This window comes from Passer montanus, unplaced genomic scaffold (assembly GCF_014805655.1).
Source record: "Passer montanus isolate IOZ18808 unplaced genomic scaffold, ASM1480565v1 scaffold10, whole genome shotgun sequence".
Classification (NCBI taxonomy): Eukaryota; Metazoa; Chordata; class Aves; order Passeriformes; family Passeridae; genus Passer; species Passer montanus.
Genome location: NW_024356505.1, coordinates 7,926,986 through 7,953,786, shown reverse-complemented (window position 1 = coordinate 7,953,786; position 26,801 = coordinate 7,926,986). Strand labels below are relative to the sequence as shown.

At 35.6% G+C, this 26,801-nt stretch overlaps 1 protein-coding gene across 1 annotated transcript in view; it reads left to right on the top strand.

Annotated features, from left to right (window-relative positions):
* Positions 1 to 26,801, top strand: part of KCNH8 (potassium voltage-gated channel subfamily H member 8) — a 177,240-nt gene that overhangs the window by 48,890 nt on the left and 101,549 nt on the right. Inside the window, exons 2-3 of the mRNA XM_039709733.1 lie at positions 7,352 to 7,585; positions 22,580 to 22,711. Coding sequence (XP_039565667.1) covers positions 7,352 to 7,585; positions 22,580 to 22,711 — 366 coding nt within the window. The remainder of the gene's footprint in view (positions 1 to 7,351; positions 7,586 to 22,579; positions 22,712 to 26,801) is intronic.

Sequence of the window (26,801 nt, the reverse complement as noted above, 5' to 3'; positions counted from 1 at the left end):
GTCTTTGAAAATATTTCTATTCAGGAAGAGTGTTGTCTGCAAACCTTTTTCTCAGTTGAACACTTGAAAGCAAGTCATGGTCCCAGACTCTTAAGTCATTGGGCTATATGATTTGAGCTTATGAGAACCCTATGTGTTAATTTGATATATAGCAATTCCATTTCTAAATTCCAGGTGAAATTTAAATCAATGGAACATTTGGGGAAAAATACCAAACAGTAAATCAAATATAGCTGGGCTAAACAAATGGTTCTTCTGCCTGGGGGATAAATTTAAAATTTTCATGTATTTTGTTGGCGAAATTGCAAAACATGCTTCCCTTGGAAATGTGAACCTGTGCACCCTGCTGTGCAGTGGGTGCTCACAGAATGCACAGAACAGCAGCTGAAGCCCCTCATGAGGGATATAGGGCTCAGTTCTGGCAGAAACCAATATGTCAGCAAGTAACTTCTGGATGACATTGCACATTGCCACAACATGCTGGTGACTCACGAGTTACAGTGCCTCTTGATTGCTAATGTTTTAGTTTTTGTGATTTTTTTTCCCCCAGTGCCATGTGCTCTTTTACGTGCAACACTTCAATGTCTATAAAACTAGCATGCAAATATTTGACAGCTGCAATAGAACTTTTTTAGTTACATCTACACTGTGCACTGGCAATCACTGCACAATTAATAACACAAATAAAGTTCATCAAATATAATGCAATAGTTTTTTAGTGAAAAATAAAATTTTGTTAATATTCAAAAAACTTAAGAGTGGGAAAAGAAATATTTTTTTGCAACCTTGATTCAGCTGACATATATATGTTTGTAACTCCAGGTAAATATAAAATCAAAAGCAAAGATTTATTTTAGACTAATTAATATTTCCTTATGAGGATCAGATGTAGCTATTTGCTTCTGCTAGTGGAGCTTAATTTTAAAGAATTTGAAAGTCATCTCTACTAAAAGTTTTTCTCCTTTACTACAGTCCACCCTTTACAACTGCACTGATTGTTTATTTGAATGGTGCTCTGTGATGATAAATGAGCAGTCACAGCAGTACTACAATTTCAACAAGTCCTTCTCAGTCTTATATTTTAGAGTTCAGGTAGATTCAAATGATACTGAGGAAAGCAAGAGGAACATGCACAAAGATTTTTAATGGAGGAACAAATTATTTTTTTCCCTTGCTAAGATGCCAGAAACCCATTTCACCACCAGGTTCACTTCTGCTTTTGATTTTCTTTTTTTTTCTCTCTGATACAGTCTGGCTTTTTGTTCTGCTTTCTTACAGGAGGAGTAGGTAATTTTACTGGTCATGCAGAAAGCTGCAGTCAATATTCCAGTATTGACCTGATGCACTAATGGCAATGGAAGCTGGGTTGGAGATCATTAAATACCAAGTCTTTTAAGTGGCTTATGATCTTGTGTTTATCAGTAGGACTGGGAAATTATTTAGCAACCAGATGCTTAAATTTTGCTTAGATATCTCCATGCTGAACTGCATTGCACATTCCCTCTTCTAGCTATGAATATGGTATACAGTAAAGCATCTTCACTGTCAGACTAAATATTGTTTTGTAAATAAAAAGTGAAAGGTTTATTTCTTAGCTACTGAATTCAGAACTTTTCTACTTACTGTAAATTATTCCTGTCAGTTCAGGTCAAGTAGAAACTATGGAAGCTCACCCCTTTAGCTGAGTCCATAGGTCTGGGTACTTCAAATACTGATTCATAATTCTAAATTTGTAGCTGTTATCCAATTTTATGACTCTATGTAATGAAATGAGTATGCCAATTAAACCAATTATAAAGGTTACAGTGAGTTACAGTGGTAGATCTTTTGTTCATCAGTCCATACTTGTACTTTATAATGCAATAGTTTTTTCTCTCACTGTACTACTATAAATACATTAGAATATGAATTCATTTTCAGAGAAGAGTGGGAGAAAATATCAATATAATCAGCTTTTTTTCTGACTTAGATCTAGATAAATCTTCACCTCATGTTAGTGACCCAGTCAACTGTACTGAGATTTTTCAAAAGGAATTTTAATATCTGGAAGGTTGTGCATTATAAAAATCATCTTGGTCTCAATCAGATGCAAAGGACACTAGCTGGCAAATTATTTTGAGATCTGATAAATTCACTTGCATCTAAATGTGCTGACATAAAGCTAAATGTTTTCATTCACTGCTTTAATCATCCAATTAATCAGTAATCTTAACTGTTAATGTGGCCGTATTCTCCGTCATGGTCATTTGCATGAACCTGGAATGAGATTTCCCTTGTTAAGTTGCCTGTGTACAAACTGTGTAATCAAATCTAAGTGCAGTACATCTGCATCTAGAAGAATTGTGGACTGCTCTACCATATGTAGAGTAACTATGTGAGTCACTTTCTTATTGAATGCAGCTTCTTCGAGTGTTAAAGATTTTTTTCTTTTGAGGGATTTTTTCTTCCTCTTTAATTCTTAAATAATTTAACATTTAAAATTAGAATGGTTGTTGGCTTCTCTCAGTTGCAAAATAAGTCAGGTGTTCTCTTCACGAAAACTTCTCGACTTTGATTGAAAAGAACTGTGAAAAGAACTGGGGAAGCACAATGATGAGATTTACAGCAGACATAGCCACAGTATTAAAGCAAAAATCCTTCTGTCATTTTTTGCTGGATGTGACAGTAGGATTCATGAAGGGAGTGCAGAGTATAAATGTAACACAATGTCATTACAAATAGTCAGATAAATTGTGGGCATTAATTACAAGAAAGAGTATTGCATAAAGCCTTTTTCTTTAATTATCTCAATTCTAAAACTCTATCATGGGATGTTTGCTGAATAAGATTCTCTGTATCGGATGGCATGAGATCTGAATTTCTGTTGCTCCAGTTATGATTTTTGGGTATCTCATCATTGAAACAGGGCAACATTGTCTAAGTCTGCGATTGAAGGTACAGTTGTCATGGTTCTGGTTTGTCTTATTTGATTGTCTGTGGCTTTGTGCTGTGTTTCTGGCAGAGATTTCTGAAAACCACATGAGTCTTCCATTGATCAGTGTCCTATCCTGTCCTAACACCTCTCCAGTGTGTTCTACTTCTGAAATGAAGACAGGCATGCAAGCTTCTAATAGTCTTCCTTCAAACCTTCATGTGAAAAAGTATCTTGATCTTCATGGAAAATGAGTTTAAAGTAAAAGAATCATGATTGAAAGAAACCTGCTTTTAAATTGTGCTGGCAAGCCAGGGTCCTCTTTCATATTCCTGCACCTCTGCTGATTTGCTGCTAAAGGAAAACCTTGTGAATGTTGGATATTTTGTGCTTAGGTTTATTTTTCCGTCTTAGCAGAAGCACTTTTAAATCATCCTTTGCACAGCTCTCACAGGTTTGGACAAACAACCAAGAATTTTTATCCGAAGCTAATATACAGATATCCAATTTGAATTTTAAAATTTTATTTTGCAGAGGCTTACATCACTTAATTTCTGAGCTGAAACCTAGGGTCATGTCGTTAAAAAAAGCATCCAGTCTGCCCATTCCCTGGACTCTCTGGCAGTCTCACTCCCAGCTCAGAGATTTCACTGCAGGCACCAAGGTCCCTTCCCTGTGGGTGGCTCCAGTGAACCGACAGGTGCCCGCTTAACTCCCCTCCGACCCCACACTCCCACAGTCAGACCAGGTTTCCCTCCCAGATCCACCCCAGCTGTCCCAGAGCAGAGCTCAGATGACTCTCTCCATAAAGCCATTTGTTCATGATGCAGCAACACAAAAACAGCCTCAGCTGTGTCGCCCTCAGTGAAAGAAACCCAAGGATTGTATAGCCTCACAATCTCTCCTCACACAAATCTCTCTTTGTCCTGAGTCCTCTGCTCCTGCTGTGTCTCCTAGAGTCCATCTTTGCTCCCTTTGCTGACCAAAGGCTTGGCAGATCATGGTCTCTTATCTCATGCTCCCACCCAGAGCTCAATCTGCATCTCAATGTGCAGTTGGCAAACTGAGCTACCTGCACCAGATTTACTCCTCAATACTCCAGATCTCTTCTTTCTTAGACAGATTTTCAGCAGCTCTACTCTGTTGTTTCAAAGGCTCGGGGTTACATCTTTCTCAATGGATTAAGTATTTTGCTTGGATGTATTTTCTTATCTAAAAATAAAATTAAAAAATACATCCAACCAGTAATCTAATGCTGTCTCCTGATCAATAAAATAATTTAATATGCCAGCTAAAGTGCTGAAAGCATAATACAGAATTTAACAACTTCTATATTATTATGGAAGTGTTGCAATCTGCACACAAACATATACGAAATATATAAAAATGTTTGCATGACTCATTGCAACTTTTCTATTGCAAGTTCAAAAATAAGCAAATATTGTCTTCCTGTCCATAAGTTTCTAATACATTATTCTAAAGAAAATGTCATTTATTATACTCTTGATTTTAAAATCCAGCTAGTTATCATTGAAGATCATGAAATTAAATGTTAGATTTGTTATTTGTGTCACAATAAAGACTGAATGATAGAAATTTCACCCTCAATACTTGTTTTTTGAAAAATTTTATCATGTTTCACATACACAAGTAATAGCAATAGATATTAAATAGCTGAAGCTATAAAAATAAATTACAGAATTAAACAAACTTTTAACCAGAATATCTTAAGGTATGGTATTGTTGGCTTTTTTTTTTTTAATTTACTTTTTCTAAGAGGTAAATATTAATCACTTTATTAATGTTACTGAAGAATTGGATGATACATGTAATTACTGGGCATAATGTTCCTTGGTCCATTTTAGTATGACAAGAAATTTTTCAACAAATTAATTAGATACGTCGCTTAGTTTGGGATTATAAGTGCATCTCTCATTATTTTTTTTAAATTCAAGCTCAAGAAGAGCAGCAAATATAATTCTGATTGCATTTCCCTGATGCTTTGCTGTTGTACTCCAAAAAGTTCAGTAAAATTAGGCTTGCAAGCCTTATCAGACACCTGCTGATATTAACACAAAGATTGGCTGGTATTCTAGCTAGTACTGGATTGGCATTTATAAGTAAACTGGTTTATTTCATGAATTTTAAAGCAACCACAATTATTCTGGGTTTATTTTGGTGTAACTGACAATTGAATTTTGCCACCTTACATTTTTCATAAAACTATGGTATGCTTGATAAGTTCCAGTGTATTCCTGTCCATAATGGCATTCATTCACTATTGCACATCCTCTCTACCTTTTGTGTCCTTTTGGTGCTCCAGATTCTGCTTCATACAACTCTCAACAATTAGAATTAAAAAGAAAAACAAAACCCCACAGCAGTCTTTGCACCACATAATTGTATCTTAAACAACAAGAATCAGAGAAGTAAATTAATTTGCTAGCTACAAATATATTTGATATGAATGATCTGCTGGTCTTGTACTGTCACACTTTCATTATGCACTGCAAGCATATGATTTTAATTCTTCTGGCAGTGTGGGGATTTAGTTTTGTGTTGACAGGGGCAGCAGCATGTTAGTGCATGAATGGTAATGATACCTATTCCCCAGTTAGGCAAATAAAAATGACAGGCTAAGTCAAGCACTGAACCAGAATGCATTTTAAAAACACATCATTTGGTAAATGGGAAAAGATTGTTTTAACATAACAATCATTTATTGAAAGAATTTAATTAAATTTGTACAAAATGTGGGTAGCTGAAGGAAAGTCTTGAGAGTAAATTGATCATTTAATAAGCCTCCATTGTCTTTAAAATACTGAAAGCAGTAGAAGACATAGTATTTTATCCCTTGGGTAATTAAAGAGTAACTCAGCTGGTTTTTGGGATTTCACAGATGTGGAACTCTTGCGACAGTTCAGATTGAAACCAGACTTATTTTTCCTCTATTTTCATGTTTGCATTCTGTCTCTCCCAATCATAAATAATATATCCCTGTATGGGGATTAGGTATATCAGCCTGAGTTTTCCATTAAAATAATTCATGTCTTTCTCTTTAAATTTATGAATATTTATCAAGGGATTATGGGTTAGTTAATAGTATTTCTTCTTAATACATACACATGAATTCACTTGCACATAAGTCAGAAAAATGAGAGGTGTCTGTCTTGGGACTAGACTGCTCCTCAGCTCCTGCTAGCAAGCTGTAAGGTAAACATTCCTTAACAAGCAATGAGCAAAAAATAGTCTTTCCTCCCTCCATGTGAAATGTAGACAGATTCTGCCCATAAAACCTTTTTCTTTTTTTTTTTCACTTCAAGATAAGGACACACAGGCAAAACACCTGTATGAGAAGTTCATATGTTATCTGGAAAGGGTGTCAATGATTGCTGAATAATACTGTAAAGGGTCAGTGTTGTTGACATGAGCTGAAGATGTTCTGTGATTCAAAGTCTTCAAAAACATTTCAGAGAGGGATGGGAATGAGCTATAAGGTTGCCAATAGGTTCAACTCTTAGATCTGCCAAAGGTTTGAAATCAAATAAGGATTTAGGACATGACATTTGGTTGATTGATGTCCATGTAAATATGTTACACTTGAATGTGTCATACATGATTGCCACAGCTTAAACACACTGAAAAAATATAAAGAGCATTAAGTATAACTGAATGGTGAATCTTTGATATGCCTGTTTTATATGGGAGAAGTATGGTGGGGCTCCAAAAGACAGGTGATTGATTTTGAATGAAATGTTTTTTTCCTCAAAAACAAGGAAAACAAAAAACAAATGAACAAAAAAACCCAAAACAAACAAACAAATCAAACAAAAAAAGAAGAAACAAAATCAACCTCATGTACCATAAAGGACAAATAATTCTTTGTAGTTTAGAATGTCCCTAATTCCACATAGCCTGGTGTGTCACTCAACTGTGGTTTTAAAGGTTCCCTTGAAAAATTATATAGAATGAATTAGTTTGCTGACATAGGTCAACATTATCTTATTGAGACCATGGATATTTTTGAGTTTTATGATGTAGCTGTGTCTGTGCAGACTGCAGAGTATTCTGAATGGCAGCATAACATTTGAAATTTCTCCAAAATTTTGGTATTTGTCACCAGTCTTTGGTCAAGTGGTTGTTTCAGTGTGTTGGCATCTATCTCAGAGGCAATTATCATAAGGTATTCCTTGAGGAGACAATGAGGCAAACTGTACAAAGCCATGGAAAACTATTGTATATGATCTGTGGACTAGATTTTACTTAATGTCAGAATACCAGTCTGAAACCAGAAGTTAGATCCTGGTTTGCAGGCAAGCTGGAACTTTGCTTTACAATATCTGTCCAGTTGTGCCTTCTAATGATGTTATAGAAAGTACTGTGTCAAGCAGTGCAGAATTTAGACTTTAACTCATATTTTACTTTTGTGTTCTTCTGCAGATAGTAACTTTATCCTTGCAAATGCTCAGGTGGCTAAGGGATTCCCCATTGTTTACTGCTCTGATGGCTTCTGCGAGCTTGCTGGATTTGCACGGACTGAAGTCATGCAGAAGAGCTGCAGCTGTAAATTCTTACTTGGTGCTGAAACAAATGAGCAGATGATTCTTCAAATTGAGAAATCGTTGGAGGAAAAGATAGAATTTAAAGGAGAAATCATGTTCTATAAGAAGAATGGTAAGTCCTTCTGTCCTGTTCTGTTAGTCATAAAGAATGAAAATAAGCATAAACGCATATAATATATAATGTTCATTTCTAAGTGATAATTTAGTATGTCTATCATCAAGCCTATAAGAATAGATTTGAGTAAGGACAGTAGGGTACATATTGAGACCATGTTTATATTGGTGTTATTGATTTTACATCAATATGTTACAAAGCTGCATAGATGAAATTCAGGATACTAATCTGCATTGTGAGACTGTTATTTGCACTCAGTATGACACTGTTTTTTCTGCTTTTTGTTATACTGAATCTTTTACCTGTTATTGCTGAAGCCGTTATGAAAAAAATTCATATTCATCACAAGATAAACTATGCAAAATTTTCAATGCCATCAGTAAAATTCTCAGATGTCTGAATGAGCCAAGCGATTTCTTCTCAACAGCTACTATACACAACCAAAATAATAATAACTTTCAAAAAGTGAAAAATTTATATTCAAGTATGTATTGTCACATAAAGAAAATGTCCAGGCATTAAGCAACCCCATAGACTACAGGAAATTTCAAGTTGCACGAGCAAAGTTTTGACTCCAATGACAAGGCATTTATAAGGACAATTTCATAGTCAGGATGCATGAGGCATGGAAGACAGCAGCCCACGATGCACATTTCCCAGCTTATTTCATTTATATCAGGCTCCTTCAGTGTACTTATTCCATATATTCCTATAGCCACATTCATGTGATCTTCAAACAGGTGACACTAAGTTTGAGACAAGGACAAGATTTCAGCCAGGGTAACAGAAGCCAAGTGATCCATGGACTCAATGGATCCATGGGTGTTGAGTATCACTTTCTCTTTTTTTATGTGGCTAAGCTTTATAGGCATATGTGTAGACCACATTTTCCTCATAGGTTTTCTCTTCTTCTGTCTTTATAAATAAAACTTTTTCCTTTCAAATAATATTACTACTATTGTATGCTTTAAAAACTTATTTTTTAAAAGTGATTACTGCATAATGACAACAAAGTGATTTGGAGTGTTAGAAGAAGACAACTTCAGTTTCATTAACAAAAAAAAAAGGAAGAATGTTCCTTAGTTGGCTTGTGTTCCTGATTGCTGCTCCTCACAGTATGAAAGTTTGAATTTAATCTGGAAGCTCCTGCTAAATGCTTCCTTATCTTAACTTTTTGGGGAGGCTTGGGAGTGTGTATGTGTTTAGTTTGGTTTTTTATCATATAGAAGAGACTCACACAGTTTCCTGAAATAGCTTCAGGAAGGCTATACAAATAATGTAGTTCCAAGTTGTAAAACATATTGGAATATAGGGGAAAATTTGTTTTAAAGAAAGATAAGAGCTGCTTTTTTCCAGTATTCTGTACTGATAAATAGGCATGATAAGAAGATATTTCAATGTATTTAAATTAAAGAAGTAAAGCTAAGACATTCATTTCGTTGTCTTTGTCCTGAATGATAAATTGTGATTCCTTTACATTTTGAAGGGGTGCTTCAAATCTGTAATAGGTATGATTAACACAGGCAGAAAGAGATTGCAGGTCAATTATCAGAGAAGTAGCTGAATCACAGATAAACAGATAAAGAGAAATTGTTGAGGCTAAAGGAATTCCCACTATACATCCTACATGCATCCCTCTGCATAATTTGACTGGAAGCTTCCCCAATACATTTTCTGAATAGGAATAAATTTCCCCGACTGCCCATTATATTTTTCATTTCCATGTGTTTCTGTACCACTGGGAAACAGAAATGAATAGGTATTAAAATAACATGAGAATTTCTTGTATAAAAGCTAAATTTATCTAAAAAAATAATCTTGGTTTTTCAACAGAGCTGCAAAGCACAGGCTCCAAATTTGGCAAATCAGCCATTTTAGCTAAATGGTTTTGCTTTTGGGTTGGGTTTGGGGTTTTTCTCAGAGCAAAAATTGAACTTCTGAAGCTGTTAAGCTTATTCAACTTTGGTTTTTGTCCAGAAAAAGGTTTTTAAAATATTTAAAGACATAAGAACCTTGGGAATGATATCCCTGAAAGATTGTATGGCTACATTCCAGTATACCCAATATGAAAAATCATTGATTTTTGGGCTGGTATAATGTCAGGAACATAGGTCAGTGGGAGACAAGTAGCTAGCAATGCCTAGTTATCACAGGGCCACATTTCAATGTCCTGCTAGGGCTTTGAGGTGTCAGAGGGAAACCCCCACCTGCCTTTAGTCTGCTATTTAGCACAGCCTTGCTTTATAGGCCTAACTACAAGACCAAACAAGCACTTCCAGACCTCAGGGGTAATTTTGAGCTCATGGAATTCTTCTTGAGATCTCAATAGTTAGTACAACATTGTGATAAAAATTTACTATGAGAGACATAGATGTGTGAACACAATTTACTCATGGTTTGTTCCTCTGGATTTGGTCTAAAATGTAGATCATATCTGTCATGGTTTTTGGGGCAGACTTTTAAGGTTACAAAACTGAACATACATCTATTCCTTAATTGTCACATTTTAAAATATTTTAATTTTGATTTAAACTTATCTCAGGGCTTTTCATTAAGTTAGACTGTTCATTCTAAACAAAAAATTTTGATCTGAATTCATTGAGCTTGAATATGGACCTTTCACAGTTATTTAACCATAATTCAAGAATTCACATAACACCTCTGCTCAGCAATTGTTAATTAAAGGAATGATTGCTATAACTAAAGCAACTGCAGCAATCCACATGCAACTTCATGGAAGTTCCAGACTGCTCTGAGCTGATACTGCAGCAAGAGTGGTGTGCAAGGAGCTGGGTAAAATCTGAGTAAAGTGGGTTATCTGTCTGTGTTGGATGAACCACAGTATTTCATTGTCTTTGTCATTTGGGTTTGGATTACAAGAGAAGAATGATTTTAAGCATTTGTTCTCTGACCAATCCTTCTGAGACCACTAGAAGTGGATAAGAATTTTTTCTATGTGTGTTCTCTTTTGGGAATTTTAATGAATTCTTAGAATAGGATAAACTGGTTGTAATTCCTCATCCTGAACATTTTCTGCCATGCTAGCAACAGAGCAATATTAGAACCATGGCAGCAGATACAGCAGCTTCAGAGAGGGGTGTCTTTTGAAAATTTAACTCAAAATATAGCTTTCATCATAGTTTCAGTATTTATTTTGGTTCCCCAGAAATTTTCTTGCTTTTTCTTTGACAGAGCTATATTAGTTTCTTGAAGACAATTGGAAAAGGAGACTATTAAAAGACAAGGAATTTTATGATTGTTGCATTCTTCAGAAAGTTTTAAAATTATATTGCTTAGGAGCTGATTTTTAAACTTTTTTCTGTTACTATTTCTAAATTTTCTTTAAAACATCTGCAACAAATTAAGTTGTCAATTATGATGATAGAAATGCAAATTAACCTTTTGGAATTCAAGTGAGTTGTGAGAAAAATGCTCACTCTTGGATCTCTTGTTTAGAACAATCTAAAAGCAGTTGGACACTATGCTGAGGAGATATATTTAAATAAACCCTTTTTTTTTCTGCCTGTCAGCCCTCTTCTGAAATTTGTCAATAGTGAGTACAGGTAGTTAAATGAGGTCTTCACATTCCGTCAAACTGAAGTACAGTTAAGCAGCTGTGTGGATTTTTTTTTCCTTTTCTATTGCAGCCTAAGATAATGCTGCAGTAACCCAGATAATCAGTGACTTAGTCCAGTCTAAGCTCTCCATCTTCAGTTTCTGAGAAGGTCACAGCTTGGGTCAACTGTGACCCCATCAGGTTTATTTCCTTTGTCTCAAAATTAGGTTTGTAGTGTTTGAAAAGAGATCTGTGCATACACACAGCCTTTTAAAACATGCAGTAATTCCACAGCCCTCCTTGATTGAAAGGAAATTCTCTTTTTGTGTATGTCTAAGTTGTGTGCAACACAGCGTAAACAGCAGTGGCCACTTGTGATTTATGGACATTTGAGAGACTTCGCTGTGGTGACCATCATATCTGTGCGTCCCAGAAAAAGGGCTGTTTGCACAAGCCTTTGTGCATAGTTAAAAATCCCCACTGTAAGAGTGTGGTAATTACATATCCTCTGAACAGAGAGAGACACAGTTCTCCCAGGAAAATCCTGGGAAACTGTGTAGAAGTTGTGAGAAACTTAGAAGAAAGAATTCAAACAATTATCATCTCTCTTTCTGCAACCATTGGTTATAGATATGGTTCTCCAGAGTGTGTTATTCATAGTTCACCAATAGTGAGAGAAGATTCCTAAAAGCCAATCAAGTCTTAAGTCCACCATTGTTTCTATAAGAACTGTAGATTTCTAATAATAAAGTGTCTTTCATGCCTTCTAATAATAGAGTCTCTGTCTCACCTTTGGCTGTCCCCGATACCCCTTTGGTGGTATCAGAGGATTGCAGCAAATGGGTTTTGCTGGGACTGTCTTTACAAGGTGCCTTAGGACTTTGGTGCAAGAAGTTTCCTTTGTCTGTGACAGTTAACTAGGACTCAAGGGACATTTTGTCAGCTTCTATGTGTACACTGATTTAAACACTTTCTGGGTTATGTCTTAGGAGTGTTCTTGGTCCCTAAAGGTTTGGTAAGTAAATTGTAACGTCAGGAAGATATGATGTATTCAATTTCTGTATTTGTTTCTTCATTTATTACAAGTCAGTAAGATTAAATCAAAGTATTTTATCTCTTCTCATCATCTCATCTACATGAGAATATCTGTTTTGATAAGGCTGTATCCATACCTGGAAGGTTGGGATTAAGGTATTTCAGATGAGCAAAGTCTGAATAGAGAAAGGGTGAAAGTCAGACCCTGTTACTGAGCTCCTGGATTCATCAGGCAAAAGGCTGTTTGAAGTCTGGGTGCTCCCACATGAACAACAATGACAGCCACAGGTAAATGAAATAAGGCTCAGGCCACGAGACATCACCCGCTGCCTCTGCCGTGTTTGTGGTTGAATAACGTTAGAGAATAGCAAAGGCTAGAGAATAGCAAAGGCTACACAACACCATTTATATTTAATGCATTCCTTGTGTTAGGATTGCAGAAAAGGTGGGGTTTTTTAATGTTATTTAAAATTGTAGAAGAATTATTAAGAAATTGAAGAGAAATTAATTTCTTTTGAAATGAAAGAAAATTGGATTTTCCTCAAGCTTCTCTACAGAAAGTATCTGCCTTCTTCAACAAACTCCTGAAACACACCATATCTTTTGGAAGTTAAGCCCAGCATTAAAAAGATGCATTTATTAGAATTTTCTGACTGTAAAAAAAATTTCTCTACAGAGGTCTTAATTTCCTTGTGACTACTTTCTACTATTTTTTAGCGACAATTTTCTACTTACTAATGTAGAGAAAGCCCCTTGACAAGTTGCTTGACAGAGTGGTTTGTAGCAATGTGGCCTCACTGCTGCTTCACTGCTTCTCTACCTTGAAAACATCATCTAAAAATAAGAAAGCTAAAAAGCTTTTGTCGTTGGCTTGCTCACATTTGCTAAATTATTGTACAGAATACAGGAGGAGGGAAATAAAAAAAGCAAGCAGCACTGAAAGATTAATCTGAAGGTGATATTTAATTGCAATTACCTGAGCCATAAAAAATAATTTGTAACTTTATAAAAGAATATCTTTTCTTCTTTGTTTTTCTCTTTTCTTTCTTCTTTTCTCTTTCATTTTTTTTTGTTTTTTTTTGTTCTTTTTCATTTCCCCCTTTCAGATATCTCATTAATCATTAAGAAATTTCACTGATTTTTGGAGTCTTCCTCTTTAAAGAGCAGTATAGAACATAGACAGAAGACATGTCCTTATTTTCCTCTGTTTCACAGAATAGGGAATTTTTGTTTTCTTTTCTCTCCCTTCATTTGCTTGACCCATGGCTTCTGATTAAAGGTAATGTGTACCTCTGAAATGTTTTGATGTTTTAGAGACAGTCCCAGCTTCTGCAGGAGAAGAGGGAGACAGAACAGGCTTGTGCTCCTCTGTGCTCCTCCCTGCCTAAAACTTTACAGAGGCCTGGGTGAAGTGGTCAGCAAAAGCCTGAAAGAAGAAAAAACAAGGGGATGAATTTTAGTTACAAGGAAAAAAAAAAAAAAAAAAAAGGCGGCAAAATCCCCTGTATGCAATGTGATCTCAACCATCTGAGATCTTTTTTCTAGAATTTAATGAGACACCAACAAGGCTGCAGCTCACTGACAGTGCTGATACTTCGTTCCGGTGCATCCACAGTGATATTGGCTAATAGCTTCTTTCAGCAGCAATGTGATGTATTAAAAGCGTAATTCACTGAGAAAAGACTTCTTCTTCTAGACCCACATTGATATGTAAATAAATGTGTGTGAAATTTTCCTGTTCCTTCTTGTATTGCTATAACTTCATGCCCTTCACTGCTAACAGATGCAATTAGTGTTTCCACACAGACACCCTGGGCTTCCAGCTGCACCTGGCAGGAATGGCTGTTGGTACTGCTGGATGCTTTTTTTTTCTTTTTAAAGTTTTTAAAGACATTTCTTTGTGCTACTTTTTGCACACAGACACCCTGGGCTTCCAGCTGCACCTGGCAGGAATGGCTGTTGGTACTGCTGGATGCTTTTTTTTTTTTTTTAAGTTTTTTAAGACATTTCTTTGTACTACTTTTTATACATCCATTTTTAGTAAGAGATATTGGTATTAATTTTGGAGTAGGATGTTCATAAGACATCAGTATAGTCACCTTTCTCTTCAAATTTTTTTCTCACAATTTTATGGCCACACTGAGTCTGCTGCCTTTTATTTTTTATGAGACTTAAATCAAGCTTTGTGTAAAAGCTGGCTTGGGTGCCTGTGCTTCACCATGCATTAGGCTGTTTTTTGGATAAAGAAAGTTCAAAGTGTCATTTCTCCAGATGACCATATGCCTCTCTTTGGCTGGCATTTCCTTATTTTTTCCCTGATCCCTAAATCCACATTCTGGATTATGATGCAGACTATTTGCCACCTCCTGTGCTGACCACCACAATGGGTTCTTGCTTTAGTTCCATAGTTTTTTGGAAGGTGGTAGGAGGCTCATGTTAGGACTGTCTACTGAACCTTCTCACTGATTTGGGTAGGGAATTGCAAAAGCAGCTGGATTTCATAAAGCAGTTAAATAACTAGAAGGTTAAAACCTACTGTTTTCCAACTGGTGGGGTTGCTGTAATTTCATTGGACAGGCTCAGAGACTGTTTACAGCATGTGCTCACATGGACTGAAGTGGTGAATTGGGAAGATTAATCCTCTCTACCATGTTACATAATTGCTCAGTGTGTGTTTCAAAACCCTTCTGTACAAAAACCTCAGACCTGACAGGATGGAATTATCAGTTCAGATCCATGACTCAGCTCCATCTCAGGTCACAGCTTTAGCCCCCTCCTTCCAGGAAGGTGCCCATGGACTGCATATGGAGTAAGGTTCAAGCTCTTGAATCACAGCCTCAACAGAAAATCTGTAAACTTGTTGAAAACTTTTGAATAATATGAACATATAAGACAAGGCGAGGATTATAATGCAAAATACTTTCTGACCTAACCCTGTGGGAAAAGCAGTGTAAAATAACTTGATCCATTTCTAAAATGTAGTCTTTCAGGGTAAGTGCATGAGTAACCAGTAAAATCCCTTTTTTCTCCATGTCATGCCTTTAGAAAACTTTATGAATAAGCACAAGGTTGCAGCCAGCACCTCTCCCAATTCTGGGAGATCTCGCATTCTGCAGACTCCAGACTTTCTGTTTCTAGGGGCTGCCACTGCCCAAGGAAGCAAAGTGAGAATCACAAAATATTTTGCAAATATTTTAGTTTATATAATTATCACTTGTTTTTTGAAACTAAAAACGTTAATTTTTTTTCCTAGGTGTAGTGGTCTGTTTGGAGATGGCTGGGTTTTTTCATTGTAGCACATTTCACATCATCTTTAAAGTCTCTCTTTTCAGATTATAAAATAATGAGCTTAAAAGCAAAAGAATGTAATTTGTAAACATGGCTATGTTTAGGTGAGTGTGTGCTTTAATTCCTTCAGATGTGAAAATATAAGATAAAATTTCAGAATAATAAATATGTTTTTATTTATATATATATATATATAAATATATATCCAGATATATAATGTATATGACAGATAATCCTGTTTTAAAAATTCTTGCCTTCTTTTCAGAAGTACATCCCTCAGTAGGCTGAGAAATCATATTTACTGCTGTGTTGATATCTATGTGTTGACTCTGAAGGTCCAAAAGGAATAAGCACAGTTTTAACAATAGATTTCAAAAATACAGTGATCAATAGAAAGAAAATTTGGCTTATTTAGAAATTGCTTGGGTGAAAGAAATGAAGTAAAGATTAAACTGATCAGGAAGGATCAAACCTGACTATTTCTGAAGCAGTCTGTATAAAGATATTGGAGAAACTGTATTTTGTTTTGTTTTCTCTTCCTTTAGTTTGGTTGTTTTTTTTCATTTTTGTCATAGACATTGTATATTTGTTTGTATAAGTATATTGTCTCAATTAGTATTTCCTGGGAGTTAGTTGACAAATGCTGAATGCCCTGTACTAATATAACTGTGACAAAGTAATTATCATTGGAGAGGGAGGGAAAGTAAGTTGCAGACAGATAATATTTATGAGTCTGCCCTGAAGCTTTTTGCATTTAAACAGAATGCATCTCACTGCCTTAACTTAGTTTTTAGATAATCCTGTGTGTTTTGCTAATTGTCATAACTGCAACCCAGTAAATGTATTACATCAGGGAAGTACTTATCTCCATAAATGTTATTTTATTTTCTGATCTGGAAGGAAATAGGAAAAGGAAATTAGGGCAGACGAAAAGAAAGTGGTATACCCAAGGATAATGTATCTCACATGGCATTAAAAGGCATTGCTTAGTTCTCTGCTTTTGTTCAAGGAAACTCAGGGTAACTAGAGGATTTTGAAATGGTCTAATAATTAAGGAAGATAGTGGAGCTATACAAGGAAAGACCAGAAAGCAGAAACAAAGCTGAAATGTAGATGTGCTGTAGCTCATAAATCAGTTTGTATAAAACATTCACTGCAGACTGTACTAGTTGTTGTATGCACAGACTGTTCCACTAAGGCTGGAAAAGACATGCACTCAAACTAGGAGCTGCCATAACACTGACAGTCTGTGTCCAAAAAGTGACAAACACAAACTTTGGGGTCATGAATGAAGCTTCTCTCTGCTTAACATTGGCAGTTTGCAGGAGAGGCAAGGATAGGAGATTGCTGTGTTGAAAAGGGTCTTTTCTTCTCCTTTCCCTCTTTTCATCTCTCCATCATGGCAGAGATGGCAGAGAAACTCAGACATGCTGGCAGTATGAGGCATATGACATATGAGGCACTGGAATACCTGGCAGCAGAAGGGACAGAGCATAGGTTGAAGCTGGGCACAGAAAAGGCAGGGAAGACATGGAGGGACGGATTGGTGTATCTCTGATGAGATGTAATAGATCTGAATAATTGCACATGGTACTCCATAGGGAATATAGAGGATCGGGGAGCTATTTTTAGCAAGTTTTAAATCAACGCCACAGGATTATTCATTCCCTACTTACTCATACTGAAATACAATTTTTGCTTTATTATTACTGTATCTTATGATTACAGTTATTGAAGTATCTTACAGTCTTCTTTCATCTACCAAATTCTTGGGACACAACTGTATTCTGCTTTAGGATGTAAGTAAATTTGGAATGGCTCTATTTTGGATGCACTAATGGATTACAAATCCACTTTGGAATAGATTTACATTGACTGTTAATACTTGTAAGGAGATTTCCATCCAAGATACAAGTGTGATCTGGTGGTCACACAGAAGTAGGGGAAACAAATTCTTGAGTCTTCTTTGCCACTTGTATGAAAATCTAACACAACCACCTGTTTCCATGTAAGTCATTTTCATCATAACCCACATGAGTTCTTAATTTTGCAGTTTTTTCTGACCAAAGAATGTCACTAGGTGTAGCAGATAAGCTGACACCTTCAGTAGCAGAATTCAAGAAAAATAAATTATAGGTTTTGTTAGCTTATAAATTTGATTTTTGCAGCGATAATGGAGAATGAAGTGATAATTTGCTTAAAGCAGCAGAACATTGCATTAGCTGTATTAATTGATCATTGCCAAAGTTATGATATTTACAAAAGAGAAAGTGCTTGAATATATAGCTATAGTTTTCTTGCAGCTCACTTCCTTTCCTGTTCAGTCCAGTTGAAATTTTTTAAGCATTGTTTTCTTAGAACTTTGCTCTCCTCAACAAAATGTTGACATCTTGTCAAAACCACTTAACTTTCAAAATGATGTGTTATCAGTGAGGCTGGGAATTTTTGGGTAAGCTGATGAGAGTTTGGTTTCCTCAGATAAAATCTTTGGCATCCCAGTCTGCCAGTCTTGATGTGCACACTTCCTGTGATGGAAAAGTGGAAATGATCAGGCTCAAATATCTCTGGTGTTATGATGCAGGTTTATTTTGCTGACAATTAGTAACCACCAATGAGACACTGTTGTAATGCTGAGGATTTAGCATCAATCTTGTTGACAAGTTATTACAGCTATCTACGTGAAAATATGTTTATCTTTGTCTTCTACGTAAATCCCTGGAAATAGAGTAATGTGTTTTAATAGTTTTGTTTAAGGCTTGATTTGCATCTCCCTACAAGAGCATTTAGTTTACTAAGTCACCCACTTAAATGAAAATAAATATTCCAAATTTATGATGGCTTGTGAAGCCTAATTCTGCCCTCTCATGCATATATATAATTATTCCCTGAAGAGCTATTGTTTTGTGCCGCAAGACTTTTATATCTAGTATGCAAATCATTTAAACTTTCTTTCTTTCTTCAGATATTTGGGCCATTAGTCTAGGAACAATTGCATTTGGTTAATTCAATGTGTTATGTGCAGATTCAGAGCTTCTCAAAAGAGCTTGGTCCCTCTTCCTTGTGATACAGAGAAGTGGAGATAGATCACAGAAATTTGTGTGTTTCCTATTTCTGACCCCTGAATGATAGAAGGGACTGCATAAAGCAGCTCAGTGTCCCTCTGGAGAGCAGTGTGGTAATAAAAGTCCTGAGGAATTGATGGTCTGGAAGTGGATATAACCAGACCAGTCAAAAAGCAAAAAGAAGCCTTAAACTTTTCTTCCTGGACAAAACTACTCCCAGACTGTCAAGAGCAAAATGAAGCCATAGCTTGGCATGAGTAGCACTCATTCCAAGTATTTCTTAGATATTTGTGTCTTTAAAAAATTATGAAGTAAAATTTTAACAAGATGGGTGTAGAGTTTTATTTATTTGGTTAAAGAATTACATAAACTTTGCAGACCATCATCCCACATCATATCTCTATTATGAAACCTCTGCAATACCCAAATATCCACCAAAGATATTTCTGTTCTGAGTATTTCATTGGGCTCTGTATAGGGTGGGCATGACTAGAGATCACCTATTATTGTACAGTGAGTGCACCCAGCTCATCAACAGAGCTAATGGTCTCAGTCTGTCCCATGGTTCAAACAGGCTTTATTTTCTAGTGAAAAGAGTGTTTGGTTTTAAAGGCTACTGGCATTCTAATGACAGGGTTTTGTACAAAATCTCCCTTTTAAATGCTGTGGTCTGTTGACCCTTGTTTTGATTTCAGTCTGAGGACAGACTTCTAGCTGTCAAAATGAGGAAAGGTAGAAAGGGTGGTTGAGAGAGTGACCATAAAGCACTCTCTTTTTTTGTATATATAAAAGGTGGACTATAGCCAAATTGCCTTGTGATAAGATTATGCTTCATTTGGTTTCTTTTCTCCTTCCCTGTGATGTGCTTATATAAGCCTTGAGGATATTAAAATATATTTTGACCCTTCATAATGCAAGAGAAAGATTAGACTCTTTCTCCAAGAGTGGTGGCTTGAAGCAATAAAAATAGCCTGTATATAAATAAACCTCCAAAAGAAATTTCTTTGATAGGCGACTCTTGACAATACAGAAAATCTTTGTATGCACCATCTGAAGCAGGGAAGGAATTTCTGTCTCACAGACGAGTGCATTCAAAAGAACCACAACAAAATAGGGCACTACTTTTTTTGATGTGGAGAAAGTTCTGCTTTTGCTTTATAGAATTATGTGATGCTGGCTTTCAGTAAAAGCTATGTAACAGATTGCATTGCAGTTTATTTTTCCGAGGTTGCTCTTCAATAGTGAAAGAGAGCTCTTCTGTTCTTGACAGAGTGCAACCTTATATTGACCTAGTCATGACCTAAAACAGATCATCTCACCCAGTCTAAAAACACCTTCATATTCATTTGCTCCTTTCAGAGAAAAGGCAGAAAAAAACCAAATAAAATTAAAACACAGCAAAAAAAAACCACCAGACCAACCAGCTCAAATTTAGAACTTCTAAATATTCAGTGTATAAATACAGCCAGAACTGACATCCCACCATGCAGGGCATTACCCTGGACCTCTTCTGGAGAGAAGTAGTCTGCACATGTATTGGATGTGTGTTTTCTTTAGTGGCACATACCATATTTTATACATGTTTGCTTTGCTTAGTGAAAATATTTTCAGATATTTACAGAGAAGTAGAATGACAAAAGAAAATATGACTGAGAGAAACCAAATGATGACAGGATGTAGAACCAGTGACCACTGTTCAGAGACAAACCTCTAAAGAATTCAAAGGCATTTTGATTATACAAATGAGCCAATGCATTAAATCATTAAATATTAAATGATTTTTTTCTCTAATGATTAACCATGTTGTAATAACTCCCTTAAACCTACAAATTACCATTTTGGACAATATTACTGTAACTGAGTTAAGTTTGTTTCAAATGGTTGATGTCTGCAACTTTCTTTCAGGCCTTAATGGCTAATGTGTGTGTGTGTGTGTGTGTGTGTGTGTATAGGAAAGACACGTAACAATTGAAATGAGTAAGGTATACTTCCACTTCTGGAGGAGATAGAAAGATAGAAACATCTTCTGAAAAGACCATTGGCCCTCTTGATGGTGTTTAGAAGAAGGAGATGAGAGAGACTTCTCTCTTCACTGAAACTACTGCTAGAATGCAGCTGGGTAGAAAGTAATTTTGCCACTAGGGGTTTGGCCAGTTTAGAAGTTATGATGGTATTTTATAAAGACTTATGTTTCTATTTTTAAGCAGTAAAGTTTCTTAATGCTTCTCCTCCTTGAATGGACCACTTCAAGGCTGGGACTGTGTGACTCTTTGAAACATTTCTGACAGTAATGCTACTGAACAGTTTTCCCCAGAATTTTTAATAGAGTCAAATCTGTAAAGAAAAAAAAAATAAAAAGAAGGAGAATGGAGAATCAAAGTGGGAGAAAGAACAATAGAAATGCTTTGCTCCTGATTCTGACATGTTTTTTCTTCTTTTAAAAGGGAATTTTTCCTTGCTTTGTCTTCAAAATAAGAATATTTAAACCCAACACAAAGCAAGTCTGCTTCTTTACACAGGTTTTTCTGTCCTCCAGTTTTCCTTTCTCTTGTTCTAATTTCTCCATGTCCCTTCTTTAAATACCTTTAGTGGAAATGCTGCCACATTTCTGAACTAGGAATGTTAGTCTCAAAGGTGCCTGTGTGACTCTTGGAAAGTTTGATCAGGGCACAGAGGGCCAGATGAATTTCCTTTGAAACAATTTTTTTTACTTTTAACTGCTGTGGTCCCTCAAAAGAAAACCTGCTCTTTCACCTCTCGTGCTCATCTACAGTGTTCAAAAGGCAGCCAGGGAACTTCCACTTGAAAATCTAAATTATAAAACTTAACTGCGATTTTCCTGTGCCCAATTTTTTTTTTCAAAACTAGAAACTTCAGAAGACAGCACAGCAGGAAATGGCCAGTCTGCTTGCTGATCCCAAGGAGCCCTCCAAAGCTCAGCTGATCATTTGGCAGTAGTCAGCTGGGGCAGCAGTTGTCCAGGGAACCGGTCCTGTTTCTTTTTATGAATTTAACTAGACTTTTGTTTGTAAACAAATGCTAAAAATAGTACGTTGTGAAGCAGCAGATTGTGGAAGTGTAAAGATGTACAAAAATAAATTTTAAACTCTCTAGTAGTACTTATATGTCTTATAAATAATATTTGTGGGCTGATGGTGGGTGGAAGTAGTTAGCATTGATACCTAAAACCTGAAAGAGACAAAAGCCTGGTACTCTGCTGAGTTACCCCAGAATGGATGGGAGTGGGATCTAGGATGCTTGCTTCTAGGCATTAAATATTTTCTTGTTCCAAGTGATATTCTTAGGAAACATTAATTTTGTCATTGCAATTGAACAACATATCTTGCAAACAAAACGTGACACAAACAGTAAGATTTTATTATAAACTGCATAATTATGTAGTCGGTGTGGACAGAGAAAAGTTGACAAGAATTAAAAATATTGTCAAACTCAGTTTTGTCCAACTTCAGTCTTAAAAAGGTGAACATTATGAAATTAAAGAAGATAGCTGATATTAATTTTAGAGATTATGTGTGGTATTATATATCTCACTGTCTGTGCAAAGATTTTATTTCTATTCTAAGTCTGATATCTGATTAATTTAAATAGCTTTGAATTAGTGAAATTATGCTCTGACTATCAGGTCTTCTGTCAAGAGCTTTTAATGAGTATCAAGTCAGATGATTAAGGCAGAATGATTCCATAGCAGACATGAATGCTTCAGATGCCAAGTTAACAAAGTGAAAGCTATTCCAGGAAATAAGCAACATCAGTTGAGAGTTCAAAGGAAAGCATGGTTTCAGAGGAGTAAGCAGCTTCATTAAACTCTATTAATGATCCCTGTAGATAAATTTTGCATTTAAATTAATGTCTTGTGTCTGGAGAATGCAGTATTACAGAGCTTCAACCAGTGATGCAAAGTGATTTACATGAGCTGAACATCTGTGATTCCCTGACTACTGACCTCCTAAATAAGCAGTTCACTTTTTTACCTCCCTCTCTCTGCTAAAAGACAGCTGTTTGAATTAAATTCCTTCTTTATCCTTGCAGGGTCTTCATTCTGGTGCTTACTGGATATTGTTCCTATAAAGAATGAAAAAGGAGATGTGGTACTCTTTCTGGCCTCTTTCAAAGACATAACAGACACAAAAGCGAAGATTGCCGCAGAAGACAAAAAGGAAGGTTTGTGAGAATTGCAAAACCATTGATAAGAACCAACATTTCTATGTTTTTAATTATTGCACATGCATGAGCATTCTCTCACAAGTACACTATTCAATGTAGAGACCTCCTAGTTTTTTTCCAAAGAAGAAATTAATATGTGACATGGAATGATAAATAATCTGTTTGGGTTTTTTATTATTTACATACTGCTGCAGGTAGACCTTTTCAAAAGTTCCATCTATGAACCTGATTTCAGCATGGCTGAGAGTAAAGGAATGTGTTTTTTCATATAAGCAGAATTTAAAACAGCTTTAGAAATTATTTTTCCTATTGATGAGCATATATATTCTTGTTTCATCTCATTTTCATTACACTTTAAGTTATAAGACTTATTATGTCACCAGAATTATCCAATAACATAAGAAATAATTTCTCACTTTTATTTGCTTCTGAAAAGAAACACTGCAAAGATTCTGTTCCATGAATTTGGAAAACCGGCTTATGGTAATGGCTCACAACTGCCATAAAATAATTTTGACTGTATAATGTAATTAAGGTTTGCTAAATTTTGCTAACACAAAACTAAGTCAGTTGTGAGTTGTACATCAAAGTCAGTGAACTTATTCCAGATTTGCATTTTGTAAAGGTATAGCGAACCAACACTTTAGTTTTGTAATTTTTCAGTCTCTAAGGAACTGCTTAGAAAGACTTTATCTGTAGACACCATGAGTGTCTACACATTCTTTAAAATGCCATTGGTGTTGTATTTTCCAACCTGGTACAACTCTGGGATCTTTGTAATTTTTCATCCCATGATAGCCATTGATGCATTCATATCTCAAAAACTACATAGTTATGGGCCTCAGAACACATTTACTCCTCGTGGGAGTAGTAGGGGAACAATTAATATTCAACTTTTTCAGGTTTTAAATGTTCATTTTTCAACAAAAAAGTTGTATTTCAGTTACAGAGGTGTGTGATTTGGTATTCTTTTATGAAATTTTAGTACTTTAAACCGTAAAATATTGTTCTCTCTTGTGCTGATTAATACTTATCAATTAACATAGATGCTTATGCTGTCTGGCTCTTGTGTACATTTGGACAAATAATTTCAACTTTGACTTAATTTTTAAGCTCTGAATATTATAAGGTTTGGGGGGAAGGAATTTTGTATCCTTCACTTTTTGCACTGAATATATTTGAAAATTTCAAAGCTGGAAGACTGAAAAATGGTTTTGAAGTAGTACACAAGTATATTTTACTGCTTTTCTTTACATTCAATTTGAACCAATTTCTACCTCTTGAAGCAAAAAAATAAAAGTATGAAAAATATTTTATCTTGTTTCTCCTTAAGCCTCAGAAAACCTTATGAAAACTTACTCTTATGAAAGTTTTAGGAAAGTAATTTATTTAAACCTGATACATGGAACCATGTAGGAGAGAGATTGTCAGAACATCTGTGCTCTAAAGGCTAATGATTTACTTACAAGTGATGCAAATTTTCAGGGTAGACTCAGTGAGAAATCACATTAAGTATGCCAGTGATGACTCGAAATAGGTATGTTGCTGATTACTTGCAAAATGACAGCTATTGTTTATCTGATAAACATTTGGTAGCTGTGTGCTTATTTTAGGATGGAATTAAGATGCTCCTTTGACGTGGTTTCATGTCAAATTATAAATCTAAGCAGATTTTAACTTCTGTTTCCTGTAGCACATTTACAAATTAATACAACTCTGTTGTGTGCTGACACAGGAATGCACTTATGCAGGGCTACACCATAGCAGCAAATGCCCATTCAATTGCCACAAGAATGAATATCGACACTTGGCTTTCTTCCATGATGTATTCTTTGGAGCATCATCCTGAAACTTGGTTGTTCCGTCCCCTCATACTAATTTTAAACCATGACAATCATTTTGTGTTATTAACCTCATGGAAACAGAAAGTACCACTTAGTGTGGGGCTTTGACAATTATAGCGTTTTATTAAGTAGAGTGAGATAACAAACAGGATTTAACTATTTATTCAAATTTTCTTTTTAAATTCAGGATTTTAGTTTTGTGTATATCCACCTGACTATATAAAAACAAATGTAGAGGTATACCAGGTCTTTTTGAATAACATTAAAATTCTTCTTCTGCAGAGTGATTTACTAATCCTCCAGTGGTGAATATCATCTCATTATTTTCAGAAAAGAATTCCCAGTACAATCTGTGCAACTCATTCAGTACCTGAAATTTCAGGAATGTACAATGCACCTTGTATTAACAAAAGCTGGAATTGCTGTTTTGTTTAGATCTATAGCAAAACCTTTTTAATGCTCAGAGATTGATTTACTTTTTCAAGGATTACTGAATTTGTCCTTTCAAAATCAAATAATTTTTAAACTTGTAGTTGGAACTGAGCTATTGCTGCAAGGTAATTGCCTTTGTGCACAGTTTTCTACTGCCTTTTTAGCATGTCTCTTGAGGTTAGACTGTGTATGCAAGGAGACCCTAGATACAAACATTCTCAGTGTGAAACTATTCTGCCCATGCAAGGCCCCTTTATCAATGTTTTTGTTTCTGTCTTTCTCTTCTGTTTTCTGACCAGAACTGAGTTTTATAATTTGTATGCATCATTAATAGTTATATTCCATCTCACTTTAATTTTTAAACTCCTTAGAAAACTTATCTAACAAAATTCTTTCGTGCTCCTTTTCTCCTAAGTCTGCCCCTTTGACATCCCACCAGCACTTCATGGTAGCACACTGTCACTTGCAAAAGCCTTCTCCAGACTCCTACTTCCTCAGGTCTTTCCTACGTTTGATATCACCTGTTTCTTCTGAAAAATCTTGTTCTCCTTGTACTTTTACAATGACATCTTCCTGAACTTTATCTTCTGATTTTATGGCCTCTTTCTTCTTGTGCATTGTGTATTTACTTTTGCAAATCTCAGGAGCCAATGCTGTCTGATTTTCTGCAGACATTTTCTTATCAATTTTATTTCATCTGTTCACACAGCTTCAGTTGGTCCTTTGTGCCAATGTGCCTTGCAAAAGTCCACTTTTTTACCTTATTTTCCTTTACCCAGCCCAAATGTCAGATGTCGTCTGTGACCTTTTCTTTTGAATGTGTCATTCTAAATACAAATTTAACAGGGTTCTTTCCTGCTTTTCTTCTCTCTATAAAAGTTTCCAGTGAAAAGAGCCCTATCAGCCAATGAGAGAAGCAGCCTTCATTCTAAGACTTTCACTTAAGAAAAATGGAAAAACACATGCCTGAGAAGTTTGACAGTCTTTAAGAAGTTCTGTGACAGTCAGCAACTTTCACACTTCTTTGGTTTGGTTTGGGTTTGGTTTTTAAGTCAATTTGACAATATCCTTATAGAGCTTCAGTTTTTCAGTATTGCTAATTTGCCTTCAGCAATACATGTTTGCCCTGCCTGTAAGTTTACTGTAGAAATATGCTCTGCTTTCCAGCTGCTTAATAATATCTGTAATCATTCTGCTGTTGAAAAGCAGCTCGCCACCTTTTCTTCCTAAAACTGTGCACTCTAAGCAACTTGATGGTCTTTGCAATATACAGGAAAAGGTTTGTTTGGTTTTTTTGTTTTGTTTTTTTTTTTAATATACTGTTTCTTAAGTGGATTTATGGCAGTGTTATTTTAGCATCCTGACTTACAGTGAGCTACTTTTTGGTAAACTGGTTCAAAGTTCCATTGTCCGTTTGGAGGAAAAATGATTAAACTGAAAATTCTATTCTCCAAATCTGGACTCTAGTGTGGCATGGCTGGGTCAGTGCTTCTTCATTTCTGCACATGACACTAGGACATATGAAGAAATTGAGTGGGACTACAGAATTCCAGGTAGAAAAATAAGAAATTAAATTATTCTTGGACTATTTTTAGATCTTTAATCTGTGTGCTAATGTGGAATAATTTAGATTACATAGATGTAGGTTTCTACTGCTATAGTCACTGCTAAAATTCCTCTGATTAATTTGACTTATTTCACAAAGCTATTAGTAATTTATTTACTTTTGTTTTATTTTGGTTTTTTTTATTGTGAAAATTTTGAACTTTTTGTTTGAAAGCAATTATTTTAGGACAGATTTTCTCAACTTT